The following is a 17,345-nucleotide window of genomic DNA, read 5'->3' as shown; positions in this document are numbered from 1 at the left end:
TCACTAATAACCCAGTGAACATCATCTGGGCTGTTTCTAGTTTTGGGTTATTACAAATAAAACTGCTACATAGGGACTTCCCTGGTGGTGCAGTGGTTAAGAATCCGCCTGCAGGGGACTCGGGTTCAAGCCCTGGTCCGGGAAGATCCCACGTGCCGTGGAGCAACTAAGCCCGTGCGCCACAGCTACTGAGCCTGCGCTCTAGAGCCCGTGAGCCACAACTATTGAGCCCATGTGCTGAAACTACTGAAGCCCACACACCTAGAGCCCATGCTCCGCAACAAAAGAAGCCACCGCAATGAAGAGTAGCCCCCGCTCGCCACAACTAGAGAACGCCTGCGCACAACAACGAGGACCCAACGCAGCCAAAAATAAATAAATTTAAAAAAAAAACAACTGCGGGCCTCCCTGGTGGCGCAGTGGTTGAGAGTCCGCCTGCCGATGCAGGGGACACAGGTTCGTGCCCCGGTGCGGGAAAATCCCACATGCCGCGGAGCGGCTGGGCCCGTGAGCCATGGCCGCTGAGCCTGCGTGTCCGGAGCCTGTGCTCCGCAACGGGATAGGCCACAACAGTGAGAGGGCCGCGTACCGCAAAAAACAACAACAACAACAAAAAACTGCTATGTACATTCATGTACGTGTAAACATAAATTTTTATTTCTGGGATAAATTCCCAGAAATGCAATTGCTGGGCTGTCTATTAGTTGAATACTTAGTTTTGTGAGAAACTGCTAAACTGTTTTACAGAGTGACTGTGTCATTTCATATCCCATCAGCAACGCATAAGTGATCCAGTTACTCTGCATCCATACCAGTATTTGGTGTTCTTACTAATTTTTACTTTAACCATTCTGATAGGTGTGTAGTGATATCTCATTTTGGTTTTACTTTGCATTATCCCTAATGGCTAATGAATGTATTAAAAAACCTTTTCACATGCTTATTTACCATGTGTATATAATCTTTTGTGGTATGTCTCTTAACCAATTTCTAATTGGGTTGTCTGCTTTTTTAATTGGGGGTTTGGGGAGTTCTTTATATAACCTAGACACTAGTCCTTTGTCAGATATGTGCTTGGCAAATATTTTCTCCTATCTTGTTGCTTGTCTTTTCTGTTACTTCATAGCATCTTTGCGGAGCAAACAAAAAATTTTTTGATGAAGTCCAACTTATCCACTTTTTGTTTTATAAACTGTCTAGGTTAAGTCTAAGAAGTCACTGCATAGCCTAAGATTCTAAAGTTTTGCTTCCATGATTTTTTGCTAAAAGTTAAAGTGTTGTTTTATATTTATATCCAAGATTCATGTCAAATTCATTCTTATATAAAGCATGAGATTTAGGTCAAGGTTAAATTTTGTTGTTGTTTTACCTATGAACGTCCAATTGCTCCAAAACCATTTGCTGAAAAGGCTATCTCTTCTCCACTGAATTTGCACCTTTGTCATACTGTATGGGTTCCCTGCCCTGTTCCATTGATCTATGTGTCTATCCCTCTCCCAATATTACACTGTTTTGCTAACTGTAGCTATAAAGTAAGTCCTAAAATCAGGTACACTAATTACTCCTACTCCTTACCTTTAATGAACCATTTTTATTAATTCAGGTTCTTTGTATTTCCATATGAGTTTTAGAATAAACTTGCTCTTATCTACAAAGAAGTCTTGTTAGGATTTTGACAGGAACTGTATTAAATGTGTTTATCAATTTGGGGAGTCTTGACATCTTTACTACCATGTCCTTCAATCCATGAACATGATATATCGTTCCATTTATTTAGATACTCTGATTTCTTTCATTAGTATTGTATAGCTTTCAACATACAAATCTTATACAAGTTTTGTTAAATTTACAGCTAAGTATTTCTTGTGTGTGTGTGATTGTAAACAGTAATGTATTTTTAATTTCAGTGTCTACATGTTCACTACTAGTATATAGAAATACGCTAAATAGAAATTGATTTTTTTTTTTTTTTTTTTTTGCGGTACGTGGGCCTCTCACTGTTGTGGCCTCTCCCGTTACAGAGCACAGGCTCCGGACGCACAGGCTCAGCGGCCATGGCTCACGGGCCCAGCCGCTCCGCGGCATGTGGGATCCTCCCGGACCAGGGCACGAAACCGTGTCCCCTGCATCGGCAGATGGACCCTCAACCACTGCGCCACCAGGGAAGCCCTAGAAATTGATTTTTGTATGTTTATCTTGTACCCTGAAATCTTGCAGGATTCACTTATTAGTTCTAGGAGTTTTTATTTTTTTTGGTACATTCCATGGGTATTTTATACATGATCATGTTATTTGCAAATAGGGACAGTTTGATCTCTTCCTTTCCAATCTGTGTGCCTTTTATTTCCTTCTCTCACCTTAATGCACTGACTAGAATTTCCAACACTATGTTGATTAAGAGTGGTGAAAGGGGACATTCTTGTTTGTTCCCAGTGTTAGGGGGAAAGCATTAAGTCTTTCACTGTTAAGTATACTGTTAACTGTAGGTTTTCCATAGTTGCTCTTTTATCAATTTGAGGCAGTTTCCTTTGGAATTACTATTTTCCTATCAGTGTTTTATTTCCTGTCAGTTTTACCATGAATGAGTGGAGAAATTTTTCAAATGCTTTTACTGCACTGACTGATAAAATAAGATTTTTCTTATTTAGCCTATTAACACAGTGGATCACTCTGATTGATATTCAAATAGTGAACCAGCTTTGCATCCTTGGAATAAACTCTACTTGGTCAGGATGTATAATTTTTTTAAAAGATTGTTTGTTTTGTTTTTTAAATAAATTTATTTATTTTATTTATTTTTGGCTGCATTGGGTCTTCGTTGCTGTGCGCGGTCTTTCTCTAGTTGCGGCAAGCGGGGGCTACTCTTCGTTGCGGTGCGTGGGCTTCTCACTGCGGTGGCTTCTCTTGTTGTGCAGCACGGGCTCTAGGCGCGCAGGCTCAGTAGTTGTGGCTCGCAGGCTCTAGAGCACAGGCTCAGTAGTTGTGGCGCACGGACTTAGTTGCTCCGCGGCATGTGGGATCTTCCCAGACCAGGGTTTGAACCCGTGTCCCCTGCATTGGCAGGCAGATTCTTACCCACTGCGCCACCAGGGAAGCCCTTAAAAGATTGTTGAATTCTGATATTTTATTAAGGATATTTGGGTTTATTCCATGAAGGATATTAGCCTGTAGTTTTCTTTTTTTGCAGTGTCTTTGACTGGTTTTGATAGCAGTGTAATAGTTATTTTGTGAAATGGACTGGGAAATATTTCCTTCTCTTCTATTTTCAGGAAGAGACTGTAGAATTGGTTTTAACTCTTCTTGAAAAGTTTCATAGAATTCTCCAATAAGGACATCTGAGCCTGGAGATTTCCTTTTGGGAGTTTCCTAATTACAAGTTTACTTAACAGTTATAGGGCTGTTCATATTACCTACTTCAAAGTGAGTGAGTTCTGATCATTTTCAATTTTCAAAAAATTGGTTGTAAATTTATGTGTGTGGAGCTGTTCATAGTATTCTCTTACCCTTTTGATGTTTGCAGAGTTTGTATCCTTGTTTCTGATACTATTTTTGATAATAATAAATTGTCTTCTTTTTTCCCTTTGTCTGTCTGTCAATTTTATTGATCTTTTCAAACAACTAGTTCTTTTGTTTCACTGTTTTCAATTTTACTGATTTTCACTATTGTTTTTCTGTTTTCAATTTTACTGATCTCCACTCTCACCTTTATTTCCTTCCTTCTTCTTGCTTTAGGTTTACTTTGCTTTTCTTTTTCTAGTTTCATGAGGAGAAGCCTAGATGACTAAGGCTGTTCCTCTCTTCTAACACGTGCACTAAGTGTTATGTTTCCTCTTAGTGTTGCTTTAGCTGGTTCCCTCGAGTTTTTGATATGTTGAATTTTTATTCAGTTTAATGTATTTTTTAAAAATTCTCTTTGAGATTTCTTTTACCCATAGATTATTTGGAAGTGTGGTGTTCAGTTTCCAAGTGATTGAACATTTTCCAATTATCTTTCTGTTATTGACTCTATTTTGATTTCATTGTGGTCAAAGAACACACTCTGTATGATTTCAGTTTTTTAACTTGGTAGAAATTTATTTTATCATCCAGGACATGGTCTAACTTGGAGTATGTTCTGAGCACTAGAAAAGATTTGAGAGTCTGCTGTTGGGTGGAGTGTTCTATAAATATTGATTAAATCTTCTTGGGTAATAGTGGTGTTTAATTCTTTTATATTCTTGCTGATTTTCTGTCTTTTTGTTCTATCAAGTGTTGAGAGAGAGCTGCTAAAGTTTCCAACTATAATTGTGAATTTACCTATTTCTCTTTCCAGTCATATTAGTTTTTGACTTACATATTTTGCATCTGTTTTTTGGTGCATACACATTTATATTGTTATATCCCCTTGAAGGATTGTCCCTTTATCATAACATAATATCTGTGGTAATTTTTTTAGTCTAAATTCTACTTTTTCTAGTATTAATACAGCTATTCCACTTTCTCTTGATTAATGTTTACATGATATATCATTTTTCATTTCTTTACTTTCAGCCTGTCTATATTGCTATAAATGCAGTGAGTTTCTTATAGGTAACATATAGTCGAGTCATATATTTTTAATTCACTCGGCCGATCTGTCTTTTAATTGATATATTCAGATCATTTACATTTATATGTTAACTACTGATAAGTTAGAGCTTATGTCTACCATTTTATTTTTTGTTTTCTGTTCTGTTTTCTTTTCCCTAACTTCCTGGGAGTTATGTGAACATGCTTTTTGGAATTCCATTTTGATTTATCTAGTGTTTTCTGACTCTATCTCTTTGTACAGTTTTTCAGTGGTTGTTCTAGATATTACATTATATATACATAACTTACCACAGCCTACTAATATCATCACTTTGCTAGTTCAAGTGTACTGTGAAATCCTTACTTCTACTTCTCTTTACTTTCCTTTGTTCTTCCCCATTTATAATGTAACTGCCTTATGTATTTTCTCTACATACATTGAGAACCACATCAGATAATATTAAAATTTTTGCTTCAAATGTCAAACATAATTTAGAAATTCAAGAGAAGCAAAGTATATTGCATTTACCCATATTTTTGCTTATGCTGTCCTTTCTTCCTTCTTGATATTTCAGATTCCTTTTTTTTATTATTTCCTTTTGTTTAGAAATTTTCCTTTAGCTATTCTTTTAGGGTATGTCTGCTAATGACAAATTCTATTACTTTTCCTTCATCTGAAAATATCTTGATTTCCCCTTCATTCCTGAAAGATATTTTTGCTGGGTATAGAATTCTGGGTTGATAGTTTCTTTTCTTTCAGTATTGAAAACTGTGCCACTTCTTCCTGGCCTGCATGATTTCAGATGTGAAATTCACTGTCATTTGAATTGCTTTGCCCCTATAGGTAAGGTGTCACTTCTCTTTTGCTGCTTTCAAGGTTTTTTCTTTATCTTCAGTAGTTTGACTATGATGTGTCTTGGTGTGGATTTCACTGGGCTTATCTTTTTGGAGTTCACTCAACTTCTTAAATTATGGAAGTTTATATCTTTTGTCAAGTATTTGAAGTTTTCAACCTTTATTTTTTTTTAGTACTTTTTCAGCTATGCCCTCTTTCTCCTCTTCTTCTAGGAAACATATAAGAATGTGAAATCTTTTGTTATAGTCTCACTTGTACGTGAGGTTATGTTCCTTTTTTCTCTTTCAGTCTATTTTCTCCACTGTTCAGACTGAATAATGTCCATTTTTCTATTTTCCAGTTCACTGATTTTTTTTCCTCTGTTATTCTGCTGTTTATGCTATTCATTACTAGTTTCATTTTGGTTTTGCAGTTTTAATTTATAGAATTTCTATTTGATTCTTTATACCTTTTGTTTATTTGCTCTGACTTTCTATTTCTTTGCTGAGACTTTTATTCTAAATGTTTCAAGCATATCTGTAATTGCTCATTGAAGCATTTTTATGATGGATGCTTTAAAGCCTTTGTTAGGCAATTCTAACTCTTCTGTCATCTTCATGTGCATTTCTATTGATTGACTTTTTAAATTTGATTTGAAGTGTTCCTAATGTTTAGTATGGTAAGTGATTTTCAATTGATTTGTGATCATTTGAGGTATTATCTTATAAAGCTGTCGACCTTTCTAAAGCTTCTGTTTTAATTGTCCTGTTTGGTACAGGAAGTGAGGATACCATCTTGTTACTCCAAGGTGGGAGCAGAAGTTGAGGTTTCCCCCTTGGCCTCTGATGACGTCTGAAAGAAGAGGCTCCTCATCACTGATGGGCAGGGATGGGATTTCCAGTCCCCAGTCAAGCCTCCACTGATATCTCTTTGGCTGGAAAGAGGAGGGGTGCCTCATTATTGCTCCCCAGGTGGCTTTAATGACACCACAATGATATGGCTTTGCTTACCTCTGGATGGCAGTGAAATTCCAGGCCACTTATAACACTACCCCGGGTGGTGGGGGAGAGGAAGGGATACCTTGTTACTGCTGGTAGCAGTGGAAGTAACAGCTCCCTACTCAATCTTCTCTGTTACCACCCCAGTTGGGAGGGTAGGGCATCTCATTACAGCCTGGAGAGGGTGACAGTATAGGTTCTCAGCCTCTGCTGGTGTGGGTGTGGGTGGGGCCACAGTTTTTTCTGTGGTATTTGGCTGCGGTAGAACGGCTACTGCTTAAAAGTTTTCTGTCTTGCTATGTTGCCCCTTTCCGGGTTGTCTGGCTAGAGACAGCAGGCCTTTCTTGGGAATTGTTTGTCTGTGCTCATTGGTGTTTCTGGGTTATCTGCTTCTCCAGCACCCAGCCTAAGACATAAAAGGCAAAATGCAACCCAAGCAACACACTGCCGTGTTGTTCTTTGGGTCCCAAGGTCCTTAGCTGGTCTACCTTCTTCCCTCTATGTTTCAGTTTCCTTATGTTTGTTTTATTTTATAACTAATATCCAGTTGCACTTTAGTGTGAGGAAGAGGGAAAAGTATATCTCTTCCATCTTCCTGAAAGTGGACGTTGTCACTGACTTTTTTTTTTTTTTTTTTTTTTTTTTTGCGGTACACAGGCCTCTCACTGCTGTGGCCTCTCCCACTGCGGAGCACAGGCTCCAGACGCGCAGGCTCAGCGGCCATGGCTCACGGGCCCAGCCGCTCCACGGCATGTGGGATCTTCCCGGACCGGGGCATGAACCCGTGTCCCCTGCACCGGCAGGCGGACTCTCAACCACTGCGCCACCAGGGAAGCCCGTCACTGACTTTTAAATCACTTCCCTCATTCTCATATCCAAGTTTCTGCCATCTTCTCTCTTCTCTAACCGTAGAAATCATACACACCTTGTGTAAACTCTTAATTCTCAGCAATTATATGATGGCTTCTCCAATTACTCATTAATTCTACTTTATCTTTCTGACTTTTCTTCAGACATCTTTATTCTATGTTTTGAATTTAATTACATTCAGTCTTCTGGGAGATCCTGGGTAAATCAGTTAATCTCTCTGAGCCTCAATTTTCTTATTTGTGAAAGAATGACACTGGTTCCCCTCTATTTCAGAAGATTGTTAATAAGCATTAAATTTTTAAAAATAGGAATGAAAAAACTATAAAATGCTTGTCAAATGTTAGGTATTACCATTATTCCAAATGTTCTGTGTGAGTCTTGTCTCCTCTTCAAAAATTACAAATTCTTTGAGTAAGAGGATATCTCATATTTTCTTACTGTATATCTCTCAGAATTAGCCCATAGGGTAGAACTGATATCTCTGTTCTTATAGATTCACTCTAGATGTTAAGAATATTGAACTACCAAACCTAACACAGGCAGTAGCATCTGATCCATTATTATTTATCAAGCAAACATATAAACAGCTAATCAATGCCCTTGTCATTATATTCAAGTATATGTAAACAGGCACATGTACTATTCAAATAGACTCTGAAATACTTGGGAGTCTTTGAAGGTCAAGGTAGACTGGGCATGTTTTGAAGATATCCACATCAGACAGAAGAAAAGGGATCCATTTGATTCAAATATTTTTTTAAGGTACGTTTATATATACTATGCAAGTCACTGTCCAGATGTAAATAAAATATTCTCTGCTTTGAGAAACTCACAAACCTAACTAAAGAACAAAGAAAGAGCTACATGAAGTTAAGAGTTCATTTAGTCTACTCTCTCTTTTTTTTTTTTTTTTTTGCGGTACATGGGCCTCTCACTGCTGTGGCCTCTCCCACTGCGGAGCACAGGCTCTGGACGCGCAGGCTCAGCGGCCATGGCTCATGGGCCCAGCCGCTCCGCAGCATGTGGGATCCTCCTGGACCGGGGCACGAACCCGCGTCCCCCGCATTGGCAGGCGGACTCTCAACCACTGCGCCACCAGGGAAGCCCCTAGTCTACTCTGATAGTAAACTTTTATTTTTAAAGTTTTACAAAACACACAAATGAAAATATCTCTTCTAATTTAATTCCGTAACCAATTATCTCCTCTTTTTCTATTCTTGAAAGATATAAAGAACAAGTGGTTTCCATTTTCTGTAAAAAGTATTTTGGCAATTACAGAGCAATAAATCTATACTTACCTCTCATATAAACAAAAAACTATAGTTTTTACTTAGAATAAACAGCTTGGTATCCCAAACACAGAAATTTAGATCAAATGCTTAAAAATAAAATAAGACGATTCAGAAGGTAATGAAAAGGTCCTATGCGTTGAATGAATGAAACCTGCCATTTCTGTGTGCTGACACACTAGCAGTAATATTTTCTAATTAACTACCTTTGCTCACCAAGCATCTCTGGCTTACAATCTGGGTTTTCTTTTCTTTATTTTTTTTAGCCATGCCACGCGGCACGTGGAATTCACAGACCAGGGATCGAACCCGGGCCCCCTGCAGCGGAAGCGTGGAGTCTTAACCACTGTACTGCCAGGGAAGTCCCAACAATCTTGGTTTTCTATGTAGTTTCCACTCAATGAAATATGGGTTCATCAACCACCACCCTATTATGATCCTCTTTGGAGTTAATAAATTGGCATTCTGACTTACAAATAACCCCCTATGTATTGAATAATGTGCGCCTTTCCTCTAGAGATGAATCACCGCCAAGCATGTTGATAAATATTAAGTTTCTAGTTTTGCAAAGTGTAGTATTAGACTCTGAAATGTACCACACCAGAGAACAATCACCTTTGTTAAACTCCTCTAAGTGTCTGTGTGGGGTTACATATATGTTGCTCACCTCTTCAAAACACAACACAGCCTGTAAAATATTGGTAGGTTCACTTACTGTTATTCTAAGACCGATAATGCTAACATGACTTCAATACAGAAATGGGAGAAAGAAGCAGTTAAATGTCTTTAACATTAATGAAGAATTAATACTGAAATCATCTAACAGATCACAAACATGCAAATAACTCACTGCCGAATGTGTTTAGACATCTTAAAAACACAAAAAATTTTAAATTAAATGATTTTAATTCAGAAAGTGAAAAAAAGGTTTTTAACTTTGGGGGGGAATATGTGCTAAAGTTATGTTTTTGAGTAAAGCAGCTTTTCCGATGCTTTCAACACACCACTTCTAATCTAAGGAGACAGAGAAGGCTCTCACTGTCACAGGGACGGTCTACTTTCGCCAGCACCACTTTGGCAGCTGCTTTTACTGGAAAATATTAATAATCCCCAAATGTATTTTGCTTGCCAACTTCTTTTAAAAAATGAAACTGTTTTGCAAACAATTTTAACAGTATTTTTATGAATGACAATTGAGTCGTCTATCTTTTAGGAACATTTAAAATGATTATCTCCTTCCTGTTATTCCAAGACCCCAGCATTTCACTGTAAACATCATACATTGGTTTTATGAATGACAAATTCACGAGAACAAATAATCGCAAATTTAAGCATTTTCCTATGAATCAGAAATTAACTATTATGAATAAATTGTAATAAACATGAATTATAAAATCAGTTCTCTCACACTTATTTACTAAATTGGCAAAAAAACTGAAATAATAAGAAAGAAAATGAAGAAAATATTAGCCAAGAGAAAAGAAACATTCTTGAAAAAAAAATCACAGTAGTTAGAACTACATATAAAATATGCAAAAATTGGCCAGAGTTAACAGAAATAGAAGAATACTGGACAAATAGTGATTCCAAGTAATTTCTCAATTCTAGACAGTCTCTAATATCTTAAAAACTCATAAAAAATATATTGCTTTTAGTTCTTTTAGAACCAGCTGGTAACATGCTAGAAGCTCATGAATAATCATCACACTACTTGTGTGTAGTAAACTAGAAGGCATGCACGCGTATCTAGAAAAGTTACTTAGAACTTTGCCAAAGCTGACATGTTGCTTTTGTGAAGCCAAACAGCATTTGTTTGGCTCTTGGTATAACAAGTTAACAGTGAAGTTTTAAAGGATTTTGAGGAGGCTTGCTTATGCTGGCCTCTAAATGCACCAGTCTAAAGGCAGAATTTAATATTCTAAAACACTGTAAAATGGATTCTGAAAAGGGCTTAGAAAATTGCTTTAAAAGGTTTACTTTACTTTTAAAAGCATCTGTTGCTCCAGGTGCATGGTTTTTGTCTGGATGAAACTTCAAAGCAAGCTTTCTATAAGCTTTTTTCAAATCTTCATCACCAGCATCTTTGGTAACTCCAAGTACTTCATAGTAATTTTTACATTTGTTTATGCTGTGAACAAGAGAATGTGTTACATTGTAAGTAAACTTCAACGAAGAGCTTCGAGTAATACCTCTATTTTTTAATTTACTAGAATAGTATAAAGAACTGTCTGTGGACTGTTTTCTCGACATCAAGTTATAGTTTATCCATTAAGGGTTATTGCTCCATTCTCTTTTTCAATCACAGACCATTTTTCCAACCTCTCCCAATCTAAGAAGAATTGACCATAAGAATGTCCTTGGTGCAATTTATCACAACTACAGAGAAGCAAAGCAAAGCTCATAACAAATGTGGATGAAGGACAGAGCACACACTGTAACTAAAAGGAGAGAGTAAGAACAATTTTATAGTACTCGTAAGTGCATAAATAAATTCCAAAACTCCTCGCAAGTATGTCACAGCTAAAGATTAATGTGCATTGCATTCCAAGAGTTTTATTGTTGCATAATGTAACCTAACCAAATATCAAAGCAACAGTTTAGTGCATGTAGGCAATTACAGTACCCTATGGCTTCAATGTCAAGGCAAGTTAATTCAGCTAGGCAATGATAAAGAAAATTCATTTGTGTCAGTCTCTATGAAAGATAAAATCTCATAATAAAATACATCATGGACTCAAAAATATTTGTTACACCTGATTTTCATTATGATGAACATACTCTTAATGATTACTTACATGTTTATAACCCTAAATATGGGTTTATAACCCTAAAAACATGTTTATAATCCTAAATATATTTAAGCCCAGAGTCTTTGAAGTATGTTAGGAAAAGAAATACTCTGAATGGAGCAGAGAATACTAATCCTTTTGTATGCTAACATTGTCCCATGGCCTAAAAATTTTTCTTCACTAAAATACAGCTACATTTTAAATATTTTTTGTTGAGTACTATATAACTTTAAATGTGTTCAATGTATGAGAGCCCTGATGACAGAAGTAGTAAGAAGTAAAAGGATCTGAGGCACAATTGTTCCCTGACAGCTAAAGAACTGCAAAGGCTGACTTGAAATTTTCAGAGAAAAGAGACAAGATTGATCTTATTTCGCTACTAAACCTATTAGCCATCGCAGTGCTTGGTACATGATGGGTTCTCAGTAAATATTTATGGAATAAATGAACCTTAGCTCTCCTTTCATAATGAAAGCATTCATCATTTGTTATATGAACAAGGGGAAAAAAAGAACACACTGAAAATATTATAGAATTTTTTAATAATCACAACAAAAATCTGTTAGGCTTCTTCAGAGTAATAATAATTAAAATTAGATTTTTCTACTTTAGATACTTAATAAATATGAACACAAGTCAATATTATTTCATAAACATGACATTTCCTTTATTTAGTCAATAATATTTATTGAGCATGAACTACGTCCCAGGGCACTTGAGATCTGTTAGAGAACAAAACAGAGAATGATCACTGCCTGTGTAGAGACTCATTCTCCTAGATATGTTAAGAAACTATGTGATAGAAAAAAAGAGAAGAACAACATGTACAGAACACCTACTGTGTGTCAGGCACATATCCACAACCCCATATCCATGTTCCAACATCCATAAAGTTCTGAAAAATGGAAGTTATTCTATAACTAACTTGACTGCAAAAACCTGACCTGGACTTTGAGGCAAAATTTCAAAGGCAAAACTGAACTGATGTGAAGCTGCTATAGAGTCTTCATTTATCACATTCAAGTGTAATATCTGTACCTTTTGCTGCAGGAATGGCACTATTAGGTTAGGGCTGCTTACCAGACCCTGCTAAGACATTATGTAATCTATAACATATGCTCCTTATTACTTCTCGAAAATATGAAGATCTCGAGTTCCAAACTACATCTGGTCCACAAAAATTTCACGTAAAGAATCGTAGAATCTTATTATGCTGATTATTTTATACAAATTATCTCATTTACTCCTCATTAGGTAGATACTATTCCTATTTAACCAATGAGGAAATCAAGGCTTCGAGTGGTTATGTAAATTGCCAAATGTCATATAACCAAGTAACAGATGGAAACCAGAATTTATTTCTTCAACAAAAATTTACTGAATATCCACTTTCTGCTAGATGCTGTTTCAGATACTATAGTGGTAAATAAAGCAGTCAAAAATTCCCTCCTCACATTAAATTTACAATTGGGAGAGAGACAAGCAATTAACAAATATAGAAGTAAACTATGAAGTACATCATATGACATCATATGGTGATAATATATTTAGAGAAAAATGAAGTGGCAAAGGGAAGGAGTGAATGGAAAGAGAGGCCTGCTATTTTAAATAGGGCGATTAGGAAAGGCCTCACAAGTGAAGCTTCAATCCTCAGTTTGTCTGACTTGAAAATCCTGCTGTCTCAGAATCAGAATAAAGAAGAAAAGGAGCCCATTCAGACTCCAGACCAACCAACCACTTCCTTCTATTTGCTCTTCTAATCAGTGTTTAAACAGATTCTCTGTTGGTTTTGGTGCCCCAAACATGCCTTCTCTGCCTCTCTTCTTGTTTAGTTAGTTTCTACAACGTCTTCAGAACTCAGCTGAGCTCTTCCTTTTCTCAAGAACTCAGATTCCTCAAGACTAAGTTTGGTGACCCTCTTATATTCTCCCAAAGCTCTCTGAACTTAGCCCTATCCCAGCAATTATCTTAAATGTACCACAGCTATCAGTTTACAGGTTCGCCTACTTTTCCAGACTATTAGGCCCCTTGAAGGCAGGGATTGTGTCTTGTTCACTGTATGTGTTGAATGGATGGATGACTAGTACAATTTGAGGGCAGAAATGGTGAAGATCTAAAAGTCATTTTTGGACCAAAGATAGTAAGTGCTGTAAGAAAAATATAGTTGGCACCAAAAAATCAATTTGGAATAGAAGACTGTGGGACAAGGACCAGAGCTAAAAATATGACAGACACTATCTGAACACAAAAGACAAAAGGCAGTGATAAACAAAACACTGAACAATCCTAAAGTCATTACTACTTGCTTTGAATGCGTAAGATGTTTCCTTATGCACCAGATTAATCCTATAAAATTATTTTGTTGATTATTTCCTGAGCACAAAAGGCTAGGCAATAGAAAAGGGCAGTCTAGGAGAGGGCTGCTGGATAGTATAGGGAAATTAGGTTGGAATTCACCTTCTAGAGATTCACCAGTCTTCTAGAGATGGGTCATAAAGCTAAGTACTGTCACAAAGAGAAAAAAGGTAGGAAAAACAATTATTTCACTAACTCTTAGCCGTATCTAGCTCTACCATATCTTCCTTGCACTGAATTTTTCATCATATATTAGAGAAGAAATTCTTTGAGAAGCTAGCAGAGAGGTATAAAGTCAACATTACCAATGGACAAGCTGTAGAGTACGTATCTCAAGTAATGCTACAAATATACTCATTTACTTAATTTTTCACACCTAAATGAGAAATTACCATTCACAAATTAATTTTATTCTATATATTGTTCATTATACTCCTGTTCACCAACTAACTGCATTTGTCACATTTTTTTATAGTTCGCTCCTTACTGAAAGATTCAAACCTTCTTCACCATCCTCACCAAAGAATAAAAAAAGAAGGAAGGAAGGAAGGAATGAAAGAAGGAAGGAAGGAAGAAAGAAAGAAAAAAGAAAAGAAAAAAGAGGTAATCTATTACCTGCCCTGGAAGAAAATATTGTGCAAAAAGGCCGGAAAGATATGTCTGGGAGCTCAACAGGGGAGATGTATGCATGGCTCAACTTTTATGTCTTCCTTTATGTGTGAGAAAGCATTCTGGCCGTGGAAGGAGGGGTTTCTTTCTATTCTTTTTTTCATATATTATAGATGATTTTTAAATAAACTTCAAATTTAATTGGTGTTTAGGAAAATAATTCTTTACTGCTGAGACAAAGGATTATTTATTTTATAAATTTAGCACAATGGTTTATTTTCTTTTCATTTAAAGAACTACAGCTTAAATCCAATCCTAATGAAATCCCCATAATTCAAATAATTTTAACAGTTATACAGAAGTGTTCCTAATTGATAAATATAATGATGGCCAGTTAATGATTTCTCACTGATCTTGTAAATTTTTAAAATAAAAGATGGGCTTTTTTTCTATGAGATATTAAAAGTCTCTTTAAATTAGATCCAGGACACCTTTTGCTCTGTAATTTTTCAATATATTTCAATGCAAAGACAACAAACAGTGCTTAGTTTCACAGAATATGAGTTTTTACAAAGCTACACACTTTTTCTTCAGTCTTACTGTAACCTAGCTCTTACTTATGCAATGGATGCAGTATTATTGCATGGCTTCTCCCATTGAGCCAAACTGTCACTGGGCAACTTGTCTGCATAATCGTGCTAACCAAGATAACATGGCTTTCTTCACAAAAATCCCCTGTGTATAGATAAAACAAAAACATACAGCATGTGTTTGCTGGTGATCTGTTACCTCACTAAAGTGACACTTACAAAGGCTAATATAACGAGTAATTGTTACATGAATAGCTAAGCAACTCTTATTCAGTATAAGGTACCAAGAGAAATACTTTGAATAACTTAGGGGTTCTATTAAAGAATGTTCTGATCTTATTTATCCCCAAAGGACAAAAACTTCATTTATTTAATTTAAAAAAGGTATGCTAAAATTATTGATAAGAGAAACAATCCCTAATACAGGTATACTACTAAGCTAATACTTGTACTCCATAAAAATTCAGTATCAAACTTGGCTGCGTCCACAGTGCTAGCCAGCAATCCTCCCATTCCATCTGCCTTTCCCCTCTGCAAATATTCTATACCTTTACCACTCTTCTCAAGCTTTCAATCTCATCTCTTTTCTTCTAACTGTCAGAGGATAACTTCAACTCCAATTTCATAGAGAACACAGACCCAAAAGACAGGAACTCCCTCAACATTTTATTTCCATCTGTCCAATTCTGGCCATATACAAAGGGGATCTGCACCCACTATCATCTTTCATCTTTCACACAATTCACTCTATTTAGGTCTTTTACTGAGAACAAGTTCTCCCAGTAAAAAGTAATTTCTACAAGAAAATAAAATTTGTTTTTGGAGAGATGTGCTTTCCTGAAACACATTTCAGCACACTGTTTAATTAAAGGTTTTTCTTAAAGAAATTCAAAAGCAAGTCTCTCATTTATTCACTTATCTCACTTATTCAGCCACCTCTGACACAATACTACTGTTATAAAAGTCATTAGCAAGATTATTTATAATTCTCAAAGTACTTCACTACCATTCAGGCTAATCAAATATCCTTTACCATGATTATGGAGTCTTTGTTTCTTACTGTGGTCACACAGATAAAATGTTACATTCAAGCTTTAGCGTCTGAATATTTATGAAGAAAAGCAAAATATAAATACATTGATACTTGATTTAAAAATAACTTCAATTCCAAATTATGGTGAGTAAAAAAGAATTAACTAAAAATAAGAATGGGAAAAAAAGGGTGAAAAAAGAAAGAAAATAAGATTAAAAGAGAAATAGGTAAGAAAGGGCAAAAGAGAAAGAAAACTAGCTTTACCTACTTTTCACTTAAGCTAGTTCACTGTACTATTCACTCTCTATGTTGAATTATCCGATTAATCACTGTTCAGTCCTTCATCCTTATACTTTAGTTTCCTTAGACAGCAATTTCAGTACAACATCAATACAGTTTCCTTAAGCTACAGCAGGAGACCATAACAGTATTTTCTCTAGTGTTTCATATTCAGAAGTTCATTTTTTTCCAGAAAATCTTTTCGTAATTATAAAATTAATAAAGTCAATCTCCAAAACCCAGTTCATAATTTTCCAATTCTACCTAATTCTTCTGCTTTAAGTAGAAGTGTATCATGAAGTAAAACTAAAACACTGAGACAGAATGATCAGAGTAAGAAAAATATTAAAAGGAGAGGACGTTATAGTGTTTGCATATGTATAAAGATAGCCTTAAAGAAAGAATATAAACAGAAAAAAAACTATCCTTCATTAATATAAGTAGGAAATTGAAAATGCTGCTGCAGTTGCCCTCAATCTTCTTCTCATATGAAATTCTCCTGCTTTCATATATATACATATATATATGACAAAACAATTCTTTACCCTCTTTCAATATTGTTATCTAAACACTGTACTGTGTCAAAAATTGAAACAATTTGCCTCAAAAAATTTCTTTCTGTAAGTAGCTTTGTGGCTTATAGTTACTTTAAAAGATGGAAACTTCCAGAGTTGGTAATTTACAGACTGATTTTATAAAGAATATAAAGCATAAGACACCCAGAGTTCAATTCCTCAATGTCTGTTCTGCTACTGAATTATAATCCAAACCCATTTTTTAGGTGTTACGACATTAAACTTATATTAGTATCAGTTATAATGGACACATAAGTTATTTATTCCTACCTGAGAACTCCATCTACTTGGTCTTTGGTGTAGCCTTTTCCACTTTCACCACTACCAGAGTAGCTGTCCTTTGTGCAGTTAGGCTTGCTATGATCACTACTACCTGACGGTTTTCGGCAATGAGGGCTATTTCCAGCAGTGCTTCCATTTTTCATAATTATTTCCAATAGCGCTGTGGAAAGATACAGAAAGCATACTATCTCTGTTTACATACACATGGTCTTGAGAAAAAAGTTATAAAGCTGACAAATTGTGTACTTCAGAAAGATACACCATAGGGTCTTTAAAAATAAATAGCAAGCATT

The 17,345-nt window shown here is 35.9% G+C and overlaps 1 protein-coding gene across 4 annotated transcripts in view; it reads right to left on the bottom strand.

Moving 5' to 3' along the window:
- DNAJB14 (DnaJ heat shock protein family (Hsp40) member B14) overlaps nucleotides 1–17,345 on the bottom strand; it is a 47,278-nt gene that overhangs the window by 14,554 nt on the left and 15,379 nt on the right. For 2 of the 4 annotated variants that reach the window (XM_067736876.1, XM_067736877.1), the window contains 2 exons: nucleotides 17,041–17,212; nucleotides 10,523–10,668 (listed from right to left, as the gene is read on the bottom strand). In XM_067736876.1, coding sequence (XP_067592977.1) covers nucleotides 10,523–10,668; nucleotides 17,041–17,212 — 318 coding nt within the window. Of the gene's footprint in view, nucleotides 1–10,522; nucleotides 10,669–14,910; nucleotides 15,029–17,040; nucleotides 17,213–17,345 lie in introns of those variants that run through there. The other 2 variants (XM_067736878.1, XM_067736880.1) reach the window with 2 other exon arrangements.

Source organism: Pseudorca crassidens, chromosome 4 (genome assembly GCF_039906515.1).
Source record: "Pseudorca crassidens isolate mPseCra1 chromosome 4, mPseCra1.hap1, whole genome shotgun sequence".
In the NCBI taxonomy this organism is placed as follows: domain Eukaryota; kingdom Metazoa; phylum Chordata; class Mammalia; order Artiodactyla; family Delphinidae; genus Pseudorca; species Pseudorca crassidens.
This window is presented reverse-complemented; position numbering and strand designations above follow the sequence as displayed.